Consider the following 24,520-nt stretch of genomic DNA (forward strand, 5'->3'; position numbering starts at 1 on the left):
CCATTCTGCACCACGAGGAAATGCTCCCCCTTCCTCCAATTGGGATCAGAGTAGGACTGGACATTTGGGCCTCGATCTGGGCATTGCACTAGTCACCCGCTGTAATCTGGGAAGAAATTTCCCACTCATTCCCATACTGGTCTGTGCAGAGCAGGGTTTTATCCTTTCTTTTAGCAGCCCAGGGACTTGGTGGGTAGTTAGGTTGTAAAATTCAAGATGTTGCAACTTGGCAGGTGCCCAGTGCAGGTACTCATTCATTAGGGGTCTAGTTCTCCACGGTATGCATCCGATGAAGTGAGCTGTAGCTCACGAAAGCTCATGCTCAAATAAATTGGTTAGTCTCTAAGGTGCCACAAGTACTCCTTTTCTTTTTGCGAATACAGACTAACACGGCTGTTACTCTGAAACATGAATTGTAAGTGGATTAGAAGAAGGCATCCACAAAAGAAGGTGGGGAATGGGGTTGGGGCTTCCAATGTCTGATGCAGTATGGAGACTCTCCCGCTCGTACCTTAACCCTTGTGCAAGCTCTTCTGCAGTGGTCCTGGGGCCAGGCAAATGGTGTGTGTGGAGAAGGAGGCTGAGCCCTCCACCAAGTGGGTACAGACTAAGAAGGTACTTGTCCCTGCACTGGACAAGTTATTGCCAGCTAGTTTCCAGATGTGTCACTAATTAATAAAACTGAAACCCAGTTAAACCACATTCCTGGTGTCTTGACTTTCTTTCTCTTGTGTCCAAGAAAATGATGGCATCTGGCAAGCCCAGCACACTGTCACCAATTTTATTTTCAGATGGTCTATGCTGTACTGCCTGCCTTCATGTTCACTGACAGCTGGAAGTCCATGCAGCCCTGCTCCACGTACTACTCCTGGGGGAATTCTGCACCAAAATTTTAAAATTCTGCAACAAAAAATTAAAAATTCTTCGCCCAATATTTTAAAATTCTGCATATTTTATTTGTCAAAATAACACAATATAATCACACCAGTTTCAATTATTTTGGTCATTTATTTCAAAATACCTGTCAGCAAGTATGTCTGTAACAATACAGACAACAACAAAAAATTCAGGAAATGTTTTTTGACAAATAGATTCCTTACTTGGCATATTAATATAGAGCTCTGAGTAATAATTCATTTAAACTACAATACAGAAATGTATTTGCTTCACCCCTCAGAAGCAGTGCAAAGGCTTACTCCCCCAATCAGGGGTAATGGAGGAGCTGAGGGAGAGAGAATTAAATTGCTGGGAAGGACCCTGGGTGTGAACTTGAAGAGTTGTCGGGTGAGGGTGGGAAAAGTATGGAACAGGTTTTTTGGGGGAGCAGGGAGGGATTGTTAGGGAGCTTGCCCCATGCAGAACCTGGCTGATCCCTAGCCTCTCCCATTCAGTCAGGCACATATGCCCCTGTCCCCAAGTGTTTCTGCACCCCCATGTGTCCTTTCACCCCCTGTTCACATGTATCCCTCCACCCCCACTCAGACACACACTCCCCCCCTCCCCATGTGGCCCTTCATCCCCTTCCCTGTCCCTATGTGGTTCTTTACCCCCTCCCCCATATGTCTCTGTGCACCCACCTAGTCACTCCCCTTGTCCCTATAAGTCCCTGTTCCCCCTCTCCCTGTCTCCATGTGCCTCTGTGCCCCCATCCCTATGTAGCTCTGCACCTCCTCCCCCATCACTAGGTGGCCCTGCACCTCCCTCCCCCATGTGGCCATGTGCCTCCACTCCCATTCAGCCCCTGCCCTCGTCTGTCCTCCCCCACTAGCTCTTATGAGCTTCTGCTTGACCCCCCCTACCAGCATCTCACTCTGTCCATCTCCCTATAGCCCCTGTCTCCTGACCTAGCCTGACAGGTGCTGTGAAGAAGGCAGGCTCTCTCTCTTCCCTAGCTGACTGAGAGCTGCCGCTGTGTTCTAGTGTTCTATGTTCACGTGCTCTGGAGGGGAAAAGGAGGAATTGCAGAAGTCATTTTCTGCTGGGAGCTGCTGCTGTCCTTGCACCACAGTGCCCTTGGGTAGGCAAAAGGTGGAATTGCAGCAACCTTTTAGCAGAAGCTTTTTCTTGCACAAAAAAATTAAAACTATGCACAGCTCATTAATTATGCACGCATGCAGCAGTGCAGAATCCCCCCAGGTGTAATGTACAATACAAAGGATGAAATTTGGACACCAGTGAAGGCAGTGGCAAAACTTACACTAATTGAGATATTGAGGTGAACTTTTCTCTTTGCAAGACACTGGATAGCAGCCCAGAAAAAACACAGAGATTTCTCTCTTTTTGAGAAGTTATTCCACCGAACACCGCCAAGAAATTGTTTCTGGGTTTCCCTCCAGAGAGAACCCTTTAAATTACAACAGCACATTACCTCCAGATGCTAATGGAAAAAATCCCATTCAGTTGGATTCCCATTTCCATGCATTCTGGGCAAGTTGTAGCTGTATAGGTTACATTTTTTGCCTTTTAATATTTATGATAATAAATGTGTTAATTTAAGATTTTAGAATGTTTTAAGTCGTGGGTATTTCAAAGAACAACTGCTTTTATCCTTCAAAGCAGTGAAACCAAGATAAAATCATGTTGTGTTGAAGTACCCGAAAGCAATGCATGTATGCAGCCATGCAGACAAACTACTGAGGTTGCAGAAAGTAAAGCAGCTATACCACTGAGCCGGTGCCTACGGTCCTTATTTAGGCAAAACCACCATCAGTTTTGCTTGAGTAAAGACTGCAGGATCTAGACCACTATCAGTACTGTGTTGTGGTGCACCTAAACACCTCAATCACAGCTTGTTAGGCAAAAGATTTCAGCATACACTTCCTTCTGGGTTCCAAAATGTGACTATTAAAGTCGTGACTTAAAATAAGTGGACATTATCTGCCTGTGAGTGAGTATTCTGATTTATTGACTGTGTCTTCCTGTTAGATGACAAATTTGTTTGTTGTTTCTTGCGTATGCTAACCTGGGATCTGTAATTTATAGCTCTGGTTTCTTTTAAATACACTCATAGGAAAGCTCAGTAAAGAAATGTCCCAAAAAAGGATTATTTTTATGAACATCTTCAAGGGGAAAAACAGACTTATGTATGCAGTAGTGGCTGTGACCTCTGGGGATATCTTTCTTGTTGAGTGATTGCATAGCCTGAGTCTCTTATTGTTCCTGTTCTCAAACTGGAGCTGTCATTATAAGACGGAGCATATACACGGAAGAGCCTAAAGTAACAGAAGTAAGACTTGCATTAGGAAATCCCTTTGAAATATGTTCCCTGATTCTTCTTTATTACATTTAACTGGACTTTCAGCATGGCTAGAATTTTCTTAAGTCACTATTAATAGTGCTGCTGAAATTTTACAATCAAACCCTAAACTACATTTATTTAATACGTGCCCTGTAAACTGGGGTCATGATTTCGCCTCTTATGTAAAGTAGCATGGTAAAGCATTACTATATCAGATATAAGAAAACCGAGCTAGAGTGATCTCTTACTTGTTCCCTTCATCCATATGCCTTGTTCATGCTTTAATTTACTTTGGAGGGGAACAAGGAGTAGTATACCAGAATTCATAAATCAGACTGTTGCAAAATGCTGGCTGAGTGAAATTCACATATACCTTTGTCAAAGCGTCACTCTATTTTGTAGTAGTCTCCAACTACAAGGTATGGGCCAGACCTCCAGTTAGAATAATGGGCATAGCTTAATTGTAGTGAGTGAAGCTAAGTCTAATTATACCCTCAAAGGATCTGGCTCAATGTGACTACATTTTTCATCACAAAACTGAATCTCAAAGGTTTCTGCAAGAGAAAAATCCACTGTGCCTCAGGTCACCAACTAACAAAGACATGAGCAACGCTGAGCATGAGATGAAACTTTACTCTATGTAATGAACAAAGAAATAAGTTCCAAATAATTATCAAAGGAATACCTTGAATGTAAATTGCTCATTGAAGACAGGGTTAAGGGTCTTTCTGTGGACTTTTGTTTCATATTTCTTCTTCTTATCAGGCAGCAGGAAAACTTTCACATAGGGATCAGATGTTCCACCCATATCTAAAGCAGGGAGCTCAGCTGCCTGAATAATCCCTACCAAAAGCTGAAAGGAGAGAGAGAGAGAGAGAGAACACAGAATACTGAAGAGACAAGATTTCTGTAGTCAAAAATGGAGATTTTTCAGTCATTACTACTTTTTCTTTTTTGCTTGTTGCTCAGCTTTAAAAGAAAAAAGCAAACAAAAACATCTACCATCCTTTCAAGAGCCTCTCCACAAAAGGCAAACGGAGCAAAGCTATAGACTGCATAAAACCAGTTATGGAAGAAGGAGACTGTAGGCAGTGTGTTTTTAAGCAGAAAAGAGGCTCTTTAAAGAGCAGCTGATTACAGTTAAATATGAAATTCATTTTTTTAAAAAAGACTGCAATCAAATAGGTTTCCAATTGCTATAGTTGCTTGTGCACTCGTTTTCTGTGCAGGGCACTGTGATTAGAAAATACTTTGTTAAACAATCATGAATGTGCAATTTTGACTATGAAATCTGTATTCCAAAACCATCCCCAAACTACCTAATAAAAGAAACAAGAAAGTTAAATGCAAATCTTTGGTATGGGGTAGAAAAAGTGGGTCTTGCAATCTTCACATTTATTTTTCTGTGCAAACATGGGTCTTAGGCACTAAACAGTAATATTTTTAAAGGCATATAAGTGACTGCAAGTCAATGAGGTATAGACTCTAAGTGTCTAAATCACTTCTGAAAATAGACTCAGGTGGTAAAGGCACTTTGGCTCAGATTTTTGAAGGTATTTAGGCACTTCTGTGTGCAACACTGCAACACCTAACTGATTTAGGAGCTTAAGTCTCATTTTAAAAGGGATTTAAGCACTTATGTGCCTAAATCTCTTTTCAAAATGTGACAGGCTCCTAAATCAATTAGGAGTTGCTACACTGAGCACAGCAATGCCTATATACCTTTAAAAACCCAGGCTAGGCACTTTTGATAATGTTACCCACAATATCTTTTTTTTTCAGTCACAGAAAGATGGATGTCCTGCTCTAGAGCTGACGATGACTATTATTTGTATTACAGTAGCCCCTAGAGAACCAGCTGAGATCAGGGCCCTACTCTGTTAAACGCTGTACATGCGGGTAGTAAAAGACACTCCCCGCACTGAAGCTCTTACAAGCTGAACAGACAACATATACAAAGGGTTAGAGAAAGGCAGTATTTGCAAACTCATTTCACAGGCAGAGAACAAAGAGTTTTTATGGCCCAGATTTTTAAAGGCATTTTTAAAGGCATCTTTGTAGACTTCATTGTAATGCCTAACTGATTTAGGAGCATAAAGGGGTTTAGGCACACAGGAGCCTAAATCTCATCGACTCAGAGTGCCTAAATCGTTTTTTGAAAAAGAGATTTAGGCTCCTAAATTAGTTAGACGTTGCAACACTGTGTGCAGCAATACCTAAATACCTTAAAACTCTGGGCCTAGGTGACTTGTTCAAGGTCACAAAGGAAATGTGAGGCAAAGCTGGGACACGCAGGCAGATCCTTCTAAGTCACAATCCAGTGCCTTTACCACAAGACATTCTTTGTTCTCATAGATCAGTTATGTAAAAATTAGAAATAGGAGCTCAAGCAATTGGAACAACTACATTCTCACCTGGGAAAGTAACTGTATTCTCCCAGATTCTTCAAAGTGGGATTTATTTTTGCCTATTTTAAATTCACAATGTGTCATATGTGCTTTCCTACCTTCTTAAGCTCCATGAAGCATTTTTCCTCTACCTCTACTCGGCACTTTCCCTTCTCTTTCTCATTGCTATTCTAGATGCATAATAGTTCATAAATACATGGACAGGCTCAGAATCTACCTCAAATCTTTCACATAAAAGAGTGAAAAATGAGCTTATGACAGTTAACAGAGCGGAAAAGGAATTCACTTCCATTTTAAAAGCTTGCGCTCTAAAACACAAACATCATGCCTGAAAGAGTATTTTGGTCAGCTTGTTCCCATTTTTAACCCAGCTGAATACACCAAATGGTAATTGGGTTTCCAGTTTCCAGCTCCATGCAACTTTGCTGCACCATCACACCACTAACATCCAAGGAAGTACCAGAGCTCAGAAGGGAAATTTAATCTTAGAGTTAGGGCAGCAGAATAAAATAGGAACACACAACAAATACAATTTCGCACCTTAATTAAACATGGCACACTATCAAAGATGTGGTGTGAGGAAAAGAAATAAATGGTTTTTAATCACATTGTTTTGTTTTTGGAAAATTTAGTTCTCAAACTCAATGTGGCATTTCCTTAATAAAATTCACAAAGAAAGTTTATTTTCATCTTCTATGGGATCTCAGATCTATTTATCACAAAAGATTCGCAGCTATTCTTTCTTTTTTCTCCCTTAGATCTTCTGCCCTTTGAAGATTCTAAAGTTTCCTATGGATTTCAAGTGATGAAGACAGGTCAGGTAAAGGACTATAGGGCAGAGAATTCTTACTACAGGGTTTGCTTGGGGAGTTGAGAAAAAAGTTCCTTCATCCATAGGCTGTAGAAAGACTTCAGAATTCTTGTTGTTTCTTGCTTTGAAAAGCAGAAGCAGTGGCAGTTAGAAGTTAGTTAAAATGATTTGGGGAATATAGTTGATAGTGCTGGGACATAGCCTTATGCAATGTCCTCCTGCAGATACAGGGAATTTCTTAATTTCTGCCTATACTCCCCCCTCCACTACTGAAACAAATATATTTTATGCCAAGAAGAGCATTAGATAAAGAATCTGAATGTATGTTAGTGGAAATAGATTGCAAACTACATATGGAAGTTAGTTTAGATGAAGAAATTTACAGGAATTTCAGTCAATATTCATTTCTTTCCCTAAATAGAGACTAATTTTTTGTTCTGACTAAAAGCCTTAAAAGACAACAAACCTTTGATCTGATTTCTCAAATGAAAAGTTCACCCAAAGACAATAACTTGGAGAAGAAACATTCTTTGGAGTTTTCTGTCCCAAATAAATGAAATAGTCTTTTCAAAGTGAGTGTGTGCTTGTCCGTATGAGCATGAAAATTGTGGAGACTGAAGAGTGCAGATACCAAACAAGGAAGCTTTGCACTCCATGCCTGGCAGAGCAGAGGAATGTGGGCAAGCTCAGGGAGTAGTGAAAGACATGAGAAGCAGGTCCATAGAAAACAGATGCACGCCCCTGAAATTCCACGTTTATAGTGGTCTGCACTGGGTCACGGCTGCTGTTCCCGTTCATAGTCTGGAGAAGGAGCCAAATCTCGATTGTATCAATTTCCAGCCTCCAGGTGGTATTAGTGGAGATAGGAGATTTTTTTTCTATCCAACTCCCTGCAGAATTCTTAAGGGCAGAACCCTTTTATTTGGACTTCACTGACAGACTAAGGATTGATTAGCAGGCTGTATGTTTCTGCTAAACCCGACAGAACTAGATAAGAGAGCCTGGAATTCTAATTAATTAGAGAGACAGCATGGGCCAATGTATAGACCATTTCACTGGAGGTCAGGAGATTATCCTCCACTGTACCATTGACCTGTGGTGAGACTCTGGATGAGTCACTGAGCCTCTCTGTGCCTCCATTTTCCCTCCCACACTTTGTCTGTCTTGTCTGTTTAGATTATAAACTCCTTAGGGCAATGACTGTCTTACAGTGCATTCATAGACTGCCTAGCACAATGGGGCCCAATCTTGATTGGAGTTTGTAGGCGATACTGTAATACAAATAGTTAACAAATAATAAATAATAATAATAAAATAATAATAATAATAATAATTAGAAAAAACTTTGGCATAAAGTTTGATTAGAAATGCAGTGTACCCTTAACATGTATTAAACATAAATGGAGAAGGAATTGTTTCATACAGCTTCACACTTGCTTTCTAATTTTCTTCAGTGCAAGCTAGAATGCTGAGTATCTACTCTGCATGTCTGTATTTTTGCAGTCTCCTTTCACCTGCACAGCAATGTATCACTGGTTGTTTGTTCCACACCTGATTGTTCTGGAAGTCATAATCCAAAGAATATTGGATTTTCCCTAGTTTTTCCTCTTCTTTGGGTTCTTCTTTATCTTCCCCATCAGTCAGCCCAGTCTCAGCATCATCATCCTTAAGGGCCTGCAAAGAAAAAACAAAACAATAATAAATATGACTAGCTTCTTCACACTAACCTAAAATAGATACTCTGTCCTCAAATCTATTGTAAAGCCATTAAAAGCAAGCATGATGTCACAAATCCATATATGCTGTTTACATATATTTACAGTATTCAAGTTGCACAAGAAAACTTTTTTTTAAATCAGCAAGCAGCAGGGAAGCAATGGAAGTAGGAAGAAAGCTTCTTGGGACATGGCCAGCAAGAACCGTTACAAAGTCTGAAAACAGAAAGTCAATGTCAACTTGATATTTTTAAAAGTCTGCTCTGATCCAATTGCCTCTTAAAGAGGCCAAATGTGGACAAACATGCTATTCAGTAGGCAAAGTCACATTCATTCCCCTTAAAGAGATCTCAGCAATGTCAAATCTAGCTGTGCATGCTGTGAATTATTTGCAACAGAGCCACATGTTTCTGTAGGATTACGGCTGGTAAAAAGAGTATTGTGGGTGAGGTTCTTCCTACATTTGACAGGTTGTTATTTAGGATGAATATGGAAGCAAAAGGTATCACCATGCTACTAGCAAATGCATGTTCATAGAAAAGGCCGCCACACTAGTCCCATTGTCCTTTTATTCATTCTTTATACAAAGCTAGGCTGAACCAAACTGATTTACAGGTGCACTGATTTTAATAAAGTTAGAGAGAAATATAATTTTGTCTATTACATAAAACAGCAATCTTCTTTTTAAGACTTAGCAACTATCTTAGATGCCACACAAGAGAAAAATACAATTTGAAAACATCCTTTTGTGCTGTACCAGAAAGCAGAAGTATTCTTGTTGCAAAGGAATACGTACAATTATTAAAACATATTAAAAGTGCCCCATCTTGCAAACTTTTGCCTGAGGGAGAACTAAATGATGGGGCTCAGGGTAATGAGCCAAATATTAAAATGAAATTATTAAAATTTCCTCATAAGCATGAAAATAATATCAAGAGCACAAGGGCAAAGAATTAAACACTGAATACTTACCTGGAATTGATATGAGAAAATTGCATTCATCATAGATTTACACTCTTGCATGTACCTTTTAGGGAGTGCTTGAAAAGCTTCTGAAATTTCTATAATGCGCCAAAAGCCAGTGATTACGGAGAAGACAACATACACTGATCTTACTTCCATTGAAGCGAATGGGAGTTTAGTTTTTTTTTACTTCGATGTGAAGAAGATTTAGCTCAGAAAGTCAAATAATAAGGACCTGTTCCAACTATCCTTGTTTTTGTTAGTTCTAACCTCTTTACTGCATATATAGGATATATGTCAGCACTTGAACTTTAGAAAGAGGGACTGGTGGGAAGAAAAAATAGGGTTGTACCTTTCAACTCCTTTAAAATATTGGACTAAGATTTCTGGAGGGTAAAATGCTAAATGTTTTGCTAAAAATCAGAGACTGTTCTTTTTACCTAGGGATAGTTGGCATGTTTGCTCCAGTAGATTGTATGAATATATAGTTTCAGAGTAGCAGCCATGTTAGTCTGTATTTGCAAAAAGAAAAGGAGTACTCGTGGCACCTTAGAGACTAACAAATTTATGTGAGCATAAGCTTTCATGAGCTACAGCTCACTTCATCGGATGCATTCAACTGAATGAAGTGAGCTGTAGCTCACGAAAGCTTATGCTCAAATAAATTGGTTAGTCTCTAAGGTGCCACAAGTACTCCTTTTCTTTTTATGAATATATAGTGTTATATTTGCAAATTTTATCAGCATGAAAGTGGCATTCCAGCAGCGAGATCGTTCTTTCTGACCTTGGGCCAGAAATTCAGGAGACTTATAAAACTTTGAGAATAGGATCAAGTGCGTTGATTTTACCAAGGTCAGGAGAAGAGGAGGGACAGGATGTTACCATAGCAAGCTGCATACAATCATTTTTATCTTTAAGGAAGGAATTTGCTTTTAAATCAAAGGTTGGTACTTTAATAGAATCTGGGTCAAAAGAAGTTGGCACAGAAGTTTCTCATGTGATGCATCTACTCTGTTCCAAAGAGGAAGCAGCACTGGATTGCGTCAAAGTAGTTGAAGCACCACGTAGGGATTTTCATTTTATGTTGAGGTTCTTTGGAAAGGGAATATTTAAAGGAAATGTACAGTGACCCTCCTGGTGTTTTTCATCTTTTTTTTTTCAACTGATCGTAGTGTTTTAGTTTTTAGGTCCAATATATTGTGATCGAGCATGCCTGCAAACTATTTTAGATTGTTTTTAGAACTATTAAAAAGTTTATAATTATAATTTCTCTTCCTCTTCAAGCTTGTACAATTGATTTCATGGTGCTCAGGCAGCACGGGTTTACAGGGAGAGGGATGTAAAAAGTTTCTCTAATAATTTTTTAAAGGCCATTAAATATTTTAAAATTTGTTTTTCTTTAAAATATCCAGCATAAATAGAATACGTTGTGGTGTGGTTGTGGGGATGGGTTTTATTTGCACTAATTTGGGATGACTTCGTAATTCACTCATGAGATTTCACCATTTCTGAGTAATGTTCACAAAAAACAATAAAATCATGATATCATATCATCATATGTATGTTTTTTACGTATTTGTGTGTGCACATATACGTAAACATGCAGAGCAGTGCAAAAAAATTCCTGTGTTAGTGCAACATAAAAGTGAAAGGTTTCACACTCATGTCACAAAAAGTTAGGAAATGCAAAAGTTAAGGTTGCAGCCACAACATAAGTCACCCCACTATATATCTTGTATGTTTTACAGTAAACTCTGATGATTACTGGATTACAAGGATTGTTGACAAATGTGTTATTTGATCCATATTTGAATGGCCATTGTAACTAGTTCTAGCCAGTGGTGCAGACATCAATTAACATATGCCACTCTGATTTCCGTTTCTGTGCCATGTTTTAGTTAACACTTTTTAAAGCTCTTCTGCTGTTTAAGTGCCTTCCAGAAAACTACAATAGAGCAATTCAAGTCAGAAAGTGAGTGACAGTCACAGTGTGCTTGTTCTTTCCTCATTTCCATAGCACAGTGGATTTGTACACGTCTATTTCCTTGTGCATCGCTGTAAACAAAGATCCTTCCTCATTTTCAGTAGTCTCATCTCTTCTCGATTCCCTCAGTGCTAGAAAAACTTGGGAAGAGTCAGAATTCTATAGGGTTCAACGAAGAGTGTTTCTTGAATTTTTCCTCATGGAGGCCTTGCTCCCCAACAGGCCTTTTTCATGTGCAGACAGGAGTCAACCTGCAGGGACAGCTGTTCTTCTGCTGGTTCTCCTGTCCTTCCTTCCCTCACAGCATAGCCCCCATCAGGGCCAAGCTCCCATTATGATTGGGTTACCCTGTAACTTCTCAGCATTAGTCACAAAGGGGACCCTAAAGGACTAATACAGTCCCTGGCTCTATTTACTACTCCCAGAATTTCACATGGAAGCTCTGAAGGTCTACAAGGGACTGAGCACAGTGGGTCCTCTGATCCGCCTCAACTTCCTGAATCTCTATCAACACGGAGCTGAGCCACGAGAGCCACAAAAATGGGAAAATACTGCAGCAGGGGTGGTCATCCTCCCCCTTCTATATAGAAAGGTAGAGGAATCATGTATGAGGGATCTCCATGCAAAGATCCATGAAGACGTCTCCAGCCCCTTATGCATCTGGTCTCCGTTATCTTACAGCATTGCATTTGCTACCTCCTCAGTAATTTCACTATGACCTAGCTAGGGCTCCAAATAGGCGAAACTGTTTCATTGCCATTCGTAGAGGGATATTTTCATCAATAGTGTCCTCAGGATTGTTTCCTCCCACTAAGTGGACCATGAATTCATGCTTCAAGAAACGGATAACAATAGCAACCATGAAAACAACCTGGTAGTGAAAACAAAATAAAATCATGTAGAGTACAGTCTGTAAGTCTACCTGCCAAGCAACATTCATTGCAGTCTGAATTCCACCCAAGGCTATCCCATCAGCCAACCTTTTCGTTCATAGGGTGAAAAATGGGGTTATTTTTAATGCCTGCATGCTGCTCTGGCCTCAGGATTGTGCAAAGCTTGTTGAGTGTGCAGGCAGGAAAACAATATTCATATTATAAAGAGAAAATTCTGTGCTTTGTCCAACAATGGCAATTGTTTGGCCTTTGTCACAAGGGCAATCCCCTCCTTTTCCCAAATTTGATGGCCAAGCTCCATCCCTCTCTTTTATTTTAAGCCAAACTCAAGTGCAATCATTCAGGCTTGTTTTTTCTAACCTCCACAGGTGTATTGAATTTCCAAAGAAAACAATAAGAAACTGCTGAAATCCCCACAATGTGAGTACATATCTTATTAGTTCCACACACATTCAAGAACAGCATAGCTGTGACCCCCCGATCTTTTATTCCATAGGGACAGGAGGACCTTTAAAAGTTACTGGCTGATTTCCCATCATCCACCAAAAAAACAGCCTGGTCTCCTCGCTATTGTAACTACATCCGCTTATCAGAGTCCCTCAGAAGGAGAGGCAAGTCTCATTCTTCCAGCATCTGCTTTCTCTCCATGAATTCATTAAAAACCCATTTTGTGTCACAGTTTCCAGTGGCTGAGCCAGGCTTTGGTTACTGTGAAATCTACTTTATCCATTACTGCTGCAAGACTGTTGTCCTGCATCAGCACTGGGCCATAGCGACGCATGTAATGAGCTGTGTCCAGCACGGGGTGTTTTGACATCACTTTCTCCCTTGTTATCCAGGTTTTAAATGGACAGCCAGTTACTCAAAATGTTTTGGTTTTGAGGAGTGTTGTGAGTTTAGACAAGGCTTTTGAAGTGTTTCATTAGCTCTCACTGGCTCGTTTGGGTATTGTTTGTGGCCATATTGCCACCTTTGGTGCAATCTGATCATGGACTCTACTAAGCGTGGGAGATATGGCACTGTTAGCTCCCCACAAGCAGCCCCTTTATCTGCAGCCAGTATCAGTGTGCTGAAATTGAACATGATAATCTAAATTAATCGTTATAACCACAATAGGTCACTATATCCAATTTGGACTGTATGCATTTTACAGTGCAATTAACCTAAGCATAGCCAGCCTTATGAAATGTGAAGCCCCAGGTTGCTATAAAGGCTAAAATCAGGCAATGAGTTGTCTTCCCCTTTGGCATAATTGCTTGAGATAGCGATTGGACTATATTTGGAGCTGCAGAGTGGAACTACCAGAGAGAGCATTTGCTATGCTTGTGTTTAAAGCGGATCTCGATATTAATTTTTGGATTTCCTGATTTTTGAGATTTTAACTGTGTTGTCTTAATAATGCATCAATGAAGGCCTTTGCATTTATATTCCTCGGTTTTGTGCTTATTTTTAAAGAGAAAATGCCTTTGCTTAACAATATTAACCTTTGAATAGTCACACAATGCACAGTCAACCTGTGGAACTCTTTGCCAGAGGATGTTGTGAAGACCAAAACTATAACAGGGTTCAAAAAAGAACTAGATAAATTCATGGAGGATAGGTCCATCAATGGCTATTAGCCAGGATGGGCAGGGATGGTGTCCCTAGCCTCTGTTTGCCAGAAGCTGGGAATGAACGATAGGGGATGGATCACTTGATGTTTACCTGTTCTGTTCATTCTCTCTGGGGCACCTGGCATTGGTCACTGTTGGAAAACAGGATGCAGGCTAGATGAACCTTTGGTCTGACCCAGTATGGCCATTCTTATGTTCTTAATAATAAGAACAGCAGCATCTGTTATATTGTTCATAATTTTGTAGGTTCAATAACATTATTATGGACTGCAAATATCTTGCTGGGGGCAGCTCTCCCTAAACATGCTCAGAAGTCCTATCTCAACAGCTATTTTTTAAAATTCCCCGTGTCCAAACATACCAATAGGATGTTGGCAAATGTCAAACTTCAACCTTTTTTGGTGTGGCTTTGGTTAAAAAAAGTGTGCACAGAAATGTTTAGAATGGGAAAAGTATGCCTTTTCCACTGTACCATAACTCAAATATGGTCCAGAAAAAATCATTTTTGGGCAGAGACCAAACATGGAAAATTTCAGCCTAAAAAGGGAACATTTTGGAGAGTTACTGGTCAGATACATTTGCTTGAGTTTTCTCTCTATGGATTTGCTATAACACTCAGCACTGTAGTATCGGAGTGCTTTTCCTGTATAACAACTGAAAGCTTGACTGTGCCATTTAGGCACAGACCATACAACTAAGAGGTGACGGGGAGCTGCATCTTTCAGGACCACTAGGAAGCATTCTGCTTCAGGGAACAGCTACCTGAACCTGTGTGCTCAGGAAGAACCTGGGGACTGCTACTATACCCCTCTAGGTGTGAAGCTTACTCCTCTCCCTCCTCTGCCTGGCCAACCCTACTGGCTAGTTTGTCGTGAGGGGGGAAGGATAGAGACATGGTCTGATTTTCTCCCTTCCCCTTTGGGGCACAGAGCACCCCGAGGGAGTAACGAGGCAGTAGGCCCTTTGTATCAAAGAGTGAAGAGGCTGCAATTCTGCCTGTCCTTTGCAAGGACTATGCAATGGGAAAGGCTCCTCGCACGCTCCCCAACCGCTATGGTGCACTCGTTAAGGGCCGAGTAGAATTTGGTCTTGAATAAGGAGCTCAGAGGTTGGTCTACTGAGTAAGTGAAAACAAGGTATTATAATTGAAACTAGTATGCAACTGCTTTACCTCAGAAAGTAACAGATCTAAGATAATTTTATATTAGAGTATAAATTATAACTTAAAATCATTCTAACTGTAAAAGAACTTCCTAAAAAATTAATAAATGAATTTTACTAGTAAAAATGTAGAGGACGTTGAATAAGGGCATTCTAGAAGTCTGCATTAGTTTGAATTAGCGTGGACCAGTAAGTTATAGAGAGGTCATGTGCTGGTCAGAAGACACTAAAGAGGGAAACAGTCTACACCACAGAATGGGAAATGGCCTACCTCATAGCAGTGAAGCAGATCATTACCAGATAAAGAAACTTTACTCAGAGGAGTCCAGTTTGGAAAAGGGATCACAGAAGAGAAGGCTAGTGTCAGCTGGAGAACCTTTGTTCCAGAAATCCGGTTGCCTGACAGTTGACTTTTTTGCTGGGCACTATCGGCCCTCAGGTGAAATCCTGACTCTACTGAAGTCAATGGGAGTTTTGTGACTCCTCATTGGGATTGGGATTTGATGCTTGCTTTTTTTGTGGGTTAATGTACATTATTTTGCACTGTTTCGTAGATAGCTGAAGGCATCTAGCATTAAAAAGCTCATTCCTTCAGCATATTTTGTTTCCATGCGGACAAAGAGTTTTATAGCCCGTAAGAATATGGAGTTAGTTTAACTAATCAGTTACACACTGAAGGGTGGTGAAGTGACGTTACCATTGTATAATTTAATGAGTTTAATGGAGTAAATATCTCCTAGCTGTTAAACATTAATTAAACATGGTAGCGTTCTTTGACATGCTTCCAATTCCTTGTACAGTGCCAGTTAGACGGTCAAAACAGCAGGGTCTCAATGCATGAATGAGATGATGGTGGTCACAGTGGGGAGGGATTTATTAGAGGTTTATTAGGAATTGGGGAACATTTGGGAAAGGAGGAGCCTATACAGGAAGGATGGACTCCTCCTAAACCAATATGGAACCGGATTGCTGGCATATAAAATTAAAAAGGTCATAGAGGAATTTTTAAACTAAGGGCTGGGGGAAAGCCAACAATTGCAGTGTAGCACATGGTTCAGACAGATACATCCCATCGGAGCGGGGATACTTTATATTATAGTAAAGAGGAGAGGATAGAAGTAGATAAAATACAGGTAAGAACCAAAGAGAAGCAGTCAAATGAAAGAGAACTCCTTTCAATTACATCACAGGAAGGCAGACAAGTAAATATTGACAAATTTTGTAAGTGCTTGTATATAAACACAAGAAGGCTAAATACTAAATTGTGTGGACTTGAGTGCCTGGTATTAAAAAAGGACACTGATATAAATAACAGGCATCAAAGAAACTTGCTGGAATGATGATAATTAATGGGACATTGTAATAACATGGTACAAAATATATAGGAATGACAGAGTAGGTGTGATTGTGGGGGTCAGCACATTATATGTGAAAGAAAACAGAGTCAAATATAGGAAAAATCTTAAGTGAATGAAACAGTACCATAGAATCTTTAGTAACTCCATGTTTGAATAATAAGAATACAGCAGTAGGAGTATATTACCAACCATCTGACCAGAATGGGGACAGTGATTGTGAAATGCGTAGGGAGATTAGAGAGGCTACAAAGACAGAAAATTTAATAATAATGGAGGATTTCAACTATCTTGATATTGACTGGGCACATGTCACCTCAGGATGGGATACAGAGATCAAATTTCTAAATACCATTAATGACTACTCCTTGGAGCTGCTTGTCCTGGAACTCACAAAGGGAAAGGCAATTCTTGATTTAGTCTTAAGTGGAGCACACCATCTGTTCCAAGGAGTGAATATAGCTGAACATCTTGGTAATACGGACCATTAAGTAATTACATTTAACATCCTTGTAAAGGGGAAAATGCAAAAGAAACCCACCACGGCAGCATTTAACTTCAAAAAGGGGAACTACACAAAAACAAGGAAGCTCAAACTAAATGTACACCCCAAATAAAAACAAAGCAAAACAGTAAGAAGACCAAAAATGTGCCACAGCATAGTAAAAGAGGTGGTTAGAGGCAAAAGGCAGCCTTTAAAAATTGGAAGTCAAATCCTACTGAGGAAAATAGAAAGGAACATAAACTCAGGCAATTAAACTGTAAAAATATAATTAGGCAGGCCAAGAAAGTATTTGAAGGGCAACTAGCAAAAGAAACAAAAACGAAAAAGCAGTTATATTTTAAGTACATCAGAAGCCTGCCAAGCAATCACTGGTGCCAATGGACAATCAAGCTGCTAAAGGAGCACTCGAGGAAGACAAGGCTATCACAGAGAATCTGTTAAATGAATTATTTGCATCAGTCTTTACTGCAGAGGATGTGAAGAATATTCCTACACCTCAGCCATTCATTTTAGGTGATAAAGCTGAGAAACTGTCCCAGACTGAGGTGTCAGTAGAAGAGGTTTTGGAACAAATTAATAAATTAAACAGTAATAAATCTCCAGGATTAGATGTATTCACCCAAGAGTTCTGAAGGAACTCAAATATAAAATTGCAGCACTACTAATTGTGGTATGTAACTTATTGCTTACATCAGTCTCTGTATCAAATGACTGGACTGTAGTTAATATAATGCCAACTTTTGAAAAAGGCTCCAGAGGTGATCCTGGTGATTACAGGCCAGTAATGCTAAACTCAGTACCAGGAAAATTGGCTGAAATTATAGCAAAGTATAGTATAGAATTATCAGGTGTATAGATGAACAAGATATATTGGGAAAGAGTCAATACAGCTTTTGTAAAGGGAAATCATCTCTCACCAATCTATCAGAATTCTTTGAGTGTGTCAACAGGCATGTGGACAAGGGTGATCCAGTTGATATAGTATTCTTGGACTTTCAGAAAGCCTTTGACAATGTCCCACACTAAAGATTCTTAAGTATAGTAAGCAGTCATAGGATAAGAGGGAAGGTCCTCTCATAAATTACTGATTAAAAAATAGGAAACAAAGGGCAGGAATAAATGATCAGTTTTCACAATGGAAAGAGGTAAATAGTGGGGTCCCTCAAGGATCTGTACTGGGACTTGTTCTGTTCAACCTATTCATAAATGATTTGGAAAAGGGGTTAAACAGTGACATGGCAAAGTTAGCAGATGATACTAAATTACTCAAGATAATTAAATTCCAAAGCTGACTGCAAAGAATTACAAAGGGATCTCACAAACTGGGTGACAAAATGGAAGATGAAATTCAAGGTTGATAAGTGCAAAGTAATGCACGTTGGAAAATATAATCCTAACTATACATACTAAATGGTGGGTTCTAAATTAGCTGTTACCATTCAAGAAAGATCTTGGAGTCACTGTGGATAGTTCTCTGAAAATATCTGCTCAATGTGCAGCAACAGTTAAAAAAGCCAACAGGAACCATTCAGAAAGTGATAGATAAGATAGAAAATATCATAATTGTGGCAAATTGCTGGCACTACTTTGATGGGTCTCGCACTTTCTCTTCTTGGGGAGGATTCAGGACACCATTTCTCGCCCCTGAACTGGGGTATTAACTGCCCCACTAGTGTCCTAGAGGAGGGGGGTGGAGTGGGAGGGACCCGGGCCCGCCCCTCTACTCCAGGTCCCAGCCCAGGGGCCTGACGGATAGCGGTAAACTGCTTGAACTAGCGGTTCCTTCCCCTGGACTACTTCCCTCTCCTGCCCTTCAAATTGTGGGACTTCCTGCCCTCCCTCTGCACAAACCAGGTGTCCCTTTACCTAGGGTCTTGGTCTTCTTAGCCCACTGCAGCACTTCTCCAAAGTCTCTTCTGCTTCCCTCCAAATTGCTCTCTGCTCTAACACCAATCCACTCTGCTTCAACTCCTTTCCTTGTCTGAGTGAAGCGGGGGGCGGGGAGGATTATTAGGTGACTGGCTTCAGGTGCTTTAATTGGCTTCAGGTGCTTTAATTAATCTATAGAAAACTTTCTTCCCTCTACAGGGAACAAGGCTACCTTCTAACACTCTCCTGCTGCCCTCTGGCCATGCTGTATCACACACTATATACATTTGTGATACACCCACACCTTGAATACTGCATGCAGTTTGGTTGCCCCATCTCTAAAGAAATATACTAGAATTGGAAAAGGTACAGAAAAGGGAAAGAAAAATGATCCAGGTTATGGAATGGCTTCCATACAAAGAGCCATGAAAGATGGGAATTGTTCAGTTTTGAAAGAGGTGACGAAGCGGAGAGACAACAGAGGTCAATAAAATCATGGATGGTTTGTGGAGAAAGTGAATAGGGAAGGGTAATTTACCCCTTCAAGTAACACGAGAACTAATGATCACCTAATGAAATTAATTGGCAGCAGGTTTAAAACCTACATAAGGAAGTACCTCATACAATGCACTATCAACCTGTGGAATTCATTGCCAATAGATGTTGTGAAGGCTAAAAATATAACTGGGTTAAAAAATTATACAAGTTCATTTAGGATAGGTCCATCATTCCCTCTGAAGCATCTGGCACTGTCCACTGTTGAAAGACAGGACACTGGGCAAGATGAACCATTGGCCTGGCAAAGTATGGCCGTTCTTATGTTCTTAAGTGATTTACCCATGGTCACACAGGGAGTCAATGGCAGGACTGGGTATGGAATCCATACAGCCTGATTTCCAATCTCCTGCTTTAGCTAATACACAAACTCCCCCCAAGATAAAAATCTCTCACAAATAGCAGTATTTTAGCCTGATGCAATTAGAAATGTCTGAGATATTAAATCTCCTTCTCCAAAAATGCTCTGTGACCCAATAAAAGGTGCAGACCATCACAGCAATTATTCTCCAAGAAACAGGGCTGAATTTTTGATAATTTTTCAGTGCCACTGTTCATCACAGAAGTGATTAAGTCTATTCCTTTCCCAAAGGCTGAGCGTAAGCAAGAAATTTGCTGTACCAATGAATTAAATTCAGACCCATTAAATCAGCAGCTATTATAGTGTCTCTAGGGCTGGATGTTTTTCTACAGATAAAAAAAAACTGCAGGAGAAAATTATGGGAGATTGGTAGAGACTGGAATATAGGTAGAGACTGATAAACTGCAGCACAGAAAACTGTGATAGGGCTATCTTTAAAAATCGCTGGACTCAGTCTGCATCCAGGTTCACCAGTGTAACTCTGGAAATACACCACTGAAATCAATCTGGTGTGGAGTAGACTTTGGCTGACAGCTTGAAGTGTACTCACTCACTGTATTAAGACTACAAAATAATGAGAATAAAGTAATAGCATGAGATGCTGATTATTTTAGCACCAGTAGAAAGAGACCATTGTGTTTTTGGTGTTTTTGAATATTTTTCTGTTTTGGTCTAGATTTGATACAGTGAAAATGCATATTAAAAAGAAATAAAAACAGTCCATTTCTTTTTTGCGTATATCAGTTTTAAACTTGAGCTTTCTAGTACATTTTGATTCAATATATTTTAAGTATGGAGAAAATGACAACCTTTTATCCCATAAAAAAAATCAATTTAGTTCAGCCTTTTGATGTGTCAAAGCTATGTATAAATCTTCACTGAGGAGCCACAGCTGTCAAGAGACTAAATATATCAGAGCTTTAGATTAGGCGTGTCCAAATAGCAAAATAAACCTACCGCAAGTGACAATCCAGAACAGTCATGAGACACAACATAGATAAGGATGACATAGAAGGAAGAAATAAAAATTAAAATATCCACACACAAACATTAGTAGAAACCAAGGAGAAATGACCTTTTTCCACAGATAATATATTCTTTATTCACCTCCTTTACACAAGAAAGGCCTGATCCTGCAACCTTTACTCATGCGATTGGTCTTCCTGGAGCGGATAGCTCTACTTGCATGAATAAGAATTACTCTCATGAGTAAGGGTTTCAAGATCAGTACCCTAATGTGTACTTCAACTATTCTTCCTCGTCACAGCAACATTCATTCAAAATATCATATTAAAATTATGTTAAGGAAAAAGAACATGCTGAAAAATGATGCATCTATCTGAATACTGGATATTACACAATTCAGTGTCTAACAGTTACCAGTGCTAAGGCTAAAATTCTGACTCTGCAATCAGATCTACTAGCATGGACCCCAATGACCATGCAGAGCCTCATTGGCTTCAGAGGGGCTCTAGGTGTTCACAGGGCTGCTACCAGCAGGATCAGAGCTTAGAGTCAGTGGAATGTTATTGGTTTTAATGACTATTTATTGGAAGAAGAAAAAAAGAAGCTACTTTGAGGGCCCAATCCTTTAGCTCTATCAAGTGGAATAATTCCCAGTGAAGTTAATGGTACTTCTGCATGCACTATGGACTGGAACTTGCAGGCTGCTTATTGCCTACCAAGAGATATTGAGCACTCAACTTCCACTGAAATCAAAGGGAGCTGAAGGCACTGTGTTGAATCCAGGAGGTGAGCAGAACTTTGCAAGTTAGGGCCTAATGACTACAGGATCAAGCCTTTGTGCTTTGGCAACATTTCAGATTTCTGGCACCATACACAGCCAATTCAATAATTCTTTCCAGGTGGATTAGAGTAGACCTTTTTTATATCTATTTGTCTGTTTGCTTTAAAATGTATCTCCTTGATATCTTGGAGGCACTCTCTTGCCATTTTATTTGTAACCGAGGCGCTAAAATGATTACCTTCTGAAATATATTACATTAAATTTAGCAGTACACTGTCTTCATGTGCTAAAACCTGCGGTGTTGATTCAAGAATAAATCATTAACTTACACTGCTTACACTGAAAAACAAATGCTGCAAATATGGTCAAGGTTTTCCAGATTAGGAATTAACGTTGATAGGAGCTGCTAGGTACTCAGGGTTTATGAAAATAAGGCCACGGATTTAGATGCCTAAATATGAACCTAAGAGCTTAACTTTAGCAATCCATTTCTGAAAATGTCGGCAAGCAAGGCAGATCCTCGATTGGTGGAAATTGTGATAGCTCTACTAGCCTCAATGGATATGACAATTTCCACCATCTGAGGATCCAACCCTATATGTTCACTGGTGCATACATTTATTAACAGACCACTGGTTAAATTCTAAATGTATGGACACATTTGTTTTACAATAAATATAAAAACCATTTGAAGATGTTAAGTTCTATATGACTTGAAACTCTATGCTTTTTTGCAAAGTTCTGATTATCTCTGTGACAATGAATTAGTAACTGGAATTTGACCTTTCTTTTCCTCCAAAAAGGGACTGTGTGTCAAACTCATCATTAACTATTAAGCACAATTTTATATTTTAAATACATGTCAATGCTAGAGTCATTGGTCATTTATCCAGGTCATAACAAGTATAATAAACAACACTTAATAATATACTATAAGTAAAAGAACAGTCTTATATGGTATAGAACAAATCTCACACAGATATCTACTGACAAATCTCACATAGATATCTACTACTTGTCCTACAAAGAAATGTTAGGTTTGTTATCATTAGTATCATTTGATAGCACACAAACACACTGCATTTTATCCCAAATATGCTCAAACAGTATTTTCAAATTATTTTTGCTTCCATGGGTAAAAGTTTGCTAAAGTTGGCCAGGACGAACTCAGCATTTAATTAACTGCTTTTTCAGACAATTTCTCAGAGGGAAATACCTGACAATTACTTAATATTAATAAACGAGAACAAATTCTATAGCTCAAACACAGGGAGTCCAAGAATGCCTCCTCAAAGTGCCTGAATCAAGACAGTATAAGAAATTTCTTTCACATTTATCATATTAAGTAAACCAAACTTCTCATTAGACTTTTGCAAGAGAGGATCCAAGTTTTCTGTTCAATAATATTCTGAGCTTCACCTCATTGATCCCTTTAACAGTGGAATTTAACATATTTTGTGGGACTTCTGATGACAGGAAACTATATACAGTGGTCACCATTAAAATGTTGATCCATACAGTCTTAAGGTAATGAGCTTTCCCCACAATATTACTTACTGAGTATAGGGAATGCCTGTAATATCTTGGTAAAGCTAATTGCTTTCAAATGGTGTGTCCACATTTCAGCGCTAGCCACTGTAAATGAAGAGTCCATTTTCAGTTATGTGCAAACTGTGCCTCTAAATTTAGTCAATGGGCCTGCAAATGTAAGGAGTAAGGGAATATTAAAGAGCTCTCTGGCTTGATACTGCATGCTGTAAAGGGCCTGATCCTGCTGCTGCTGAAGTCAACTGTGGAACTTCCACTGACTCCAGTGGTGCAGGATTAGATCCCAAGTGCACAAAGAGTGCCTCTGGATTCTAATCTTCCCCATGCAAAATCTTAATTATTTGCAGAAGTGAAGCTGAAGCACATACTCCAGCTGAAAAGGTTTTGTCCTGCAGTTCCTTAAAATTCTCCTGAATCTACATTTGAAAAACATACTTCCGTGTGTGTCCTTAGCTGCTGAAATACTTCCAAATGATCTACACAACAGTGTGATTTTATCCCCACTTATCAACCCTAGCACTAATCAGATAACTAGTGAAGATGTTTCGTTTGTATTTTGCCACCCTGTGTATTTACCTTACATCTGAACTCTTTACCATCCCATCCCACAAGAGAGCCAACACTGTGGAATTTTCCTCTGGTCAAAGTCAGTCTTCTTCCAGATCAATGCTAATCTATTCTGTGGTTCCAAGGGAACATTGGATTAGATGCAGGGTCCTGCAACCTTCCAGTTAGTGCCCAAGTATAGCACCTCTCTCACACAAAACAGGTCGGAAGCAAGTGTTTCTCTGCTGTTCTCAAATTAATGTTGTGCAAACAGCAGCATGAGGATCTGTCCCTAAGCCATTCACTGGCTCTCAGCTAAAACTGTATTCTGTCACCTTTAATCTTCTCCCTCCCACATATATAACTCTGCCTTCATCCCCCTGTCCAATTTTCTTTTATTCTTTCCTTTTCTCATCCCTTTCCCCTGTTCCTTTGCATCTCTTCCACCATTCTTCTGCTGCACTTTGCTTTCGGTCTTTCTCTAGGTAAGCTTCTGTTTTTGTGCAGCAAGAGCTTTAGTAGCCCAGGTCCACACCTGCATGTCATTTAGTCTCACAAGACCTTGATTAGTACCCCACTCATCCAAACATGGGTTCTCTCTACCTCACTATTGCACCTGGTCCTGGTCAAAGTCCTATATAGATATGGCTGTAAGACTCTCCCACAGCTATATTTTTGAGACCACCATTTTCTCAAAAAACCTCTCTTCTATATGGACCAGTTGCAGTATTCCTCCTCTCATTAGGAGAGAAGTTAACTGGCTGCCTTGAAAGCATTGACTAGTGCTGCCATCAGTAGCATGCACCAGTGCATGTAGAGTCGGCATCCTTCAATGGGCACCAGGGTTACTAACTGAAACTCCAAGACAAAGCACATACAGCTGGTCTCCACTACACAGCACCACTATCCAACCATTGAGCAATACCAAAAATAGATAATTGCTAGAAGACTTAACACTTTAAACATAAACAGTGTCCAAGAACAGGATGGCTACTTTACCTGGTCTTTCATGGTCTTCCCTAAATCTTTAACATCTTTCATGTTAATAGCGTTCTTCCCTCCCTTTTCCTTTCCCTTCTTCTTGTTCTTCTTTTTGAACAAGCATTTCTTACAGAGACAAAAGCAGCAGGTAAGGATTAATAGGACTGCAACTATGGCTATGGCTATTAAGGCCCAAGGTGGCACTGGAAGAGAAAAAGAAACACACACAAAGTGGCACACTGTTAGTAAATTTAAATGTAAAAACCA

The 24,520-nt window shown here is 39.7% G+C and overlaps 1 protein-coding gene across 2 annotated transcripts in view; it reads right to left on the minus strand.

Annotated features, from left to right (window-relative positions):
• SYT1 (synaptotagmin 1) overlaps window positions 1–24,520 on the minus strand; it is a 176,173-nt gene that overhangs the window by 110,444 nt on the left and 41,209 nt on the right. Inside the window, exons 2-4 of one of the 2 annotated variants that reach the window (XM_077807721.1) lie at window positions 24,272–24,456; window positions 8,009–8,122; window positions 3,924–4,091 (exon numbers count right to left, since the gene is read on the minus strand). In XM_077807721.1, the coding sequence (XP_077663847.1) occupies window positions 3,924–4,091; window positions 8,009–8,122; window positions 24,272–24,456 (467 nt within the window). Of the gene's footprint in view, window positions 1–3,923; window positions 4,092–8,008; window positions 8,132–24,271; window positions 24,457–24,520 lie in introns of both variants that reach the window. The other variant, XM_077807720.1, reaches the window with a different exon arrangement.

Source organism: Eretmochelys imbricata, chromosome 1 (assembly GCF_965152235.1).
Source record: "Eretmochelys imbricata isolate rEreImb1 chromosome 1, rEreImb1.hap1, whole genome shotgun sequence".
NCBI classification, from domain to species: Eukaryota; Metazoa; Chordata; order Testudines; family Cheloniidae; genus Eretmochelys; species Eretmochelys imbricata.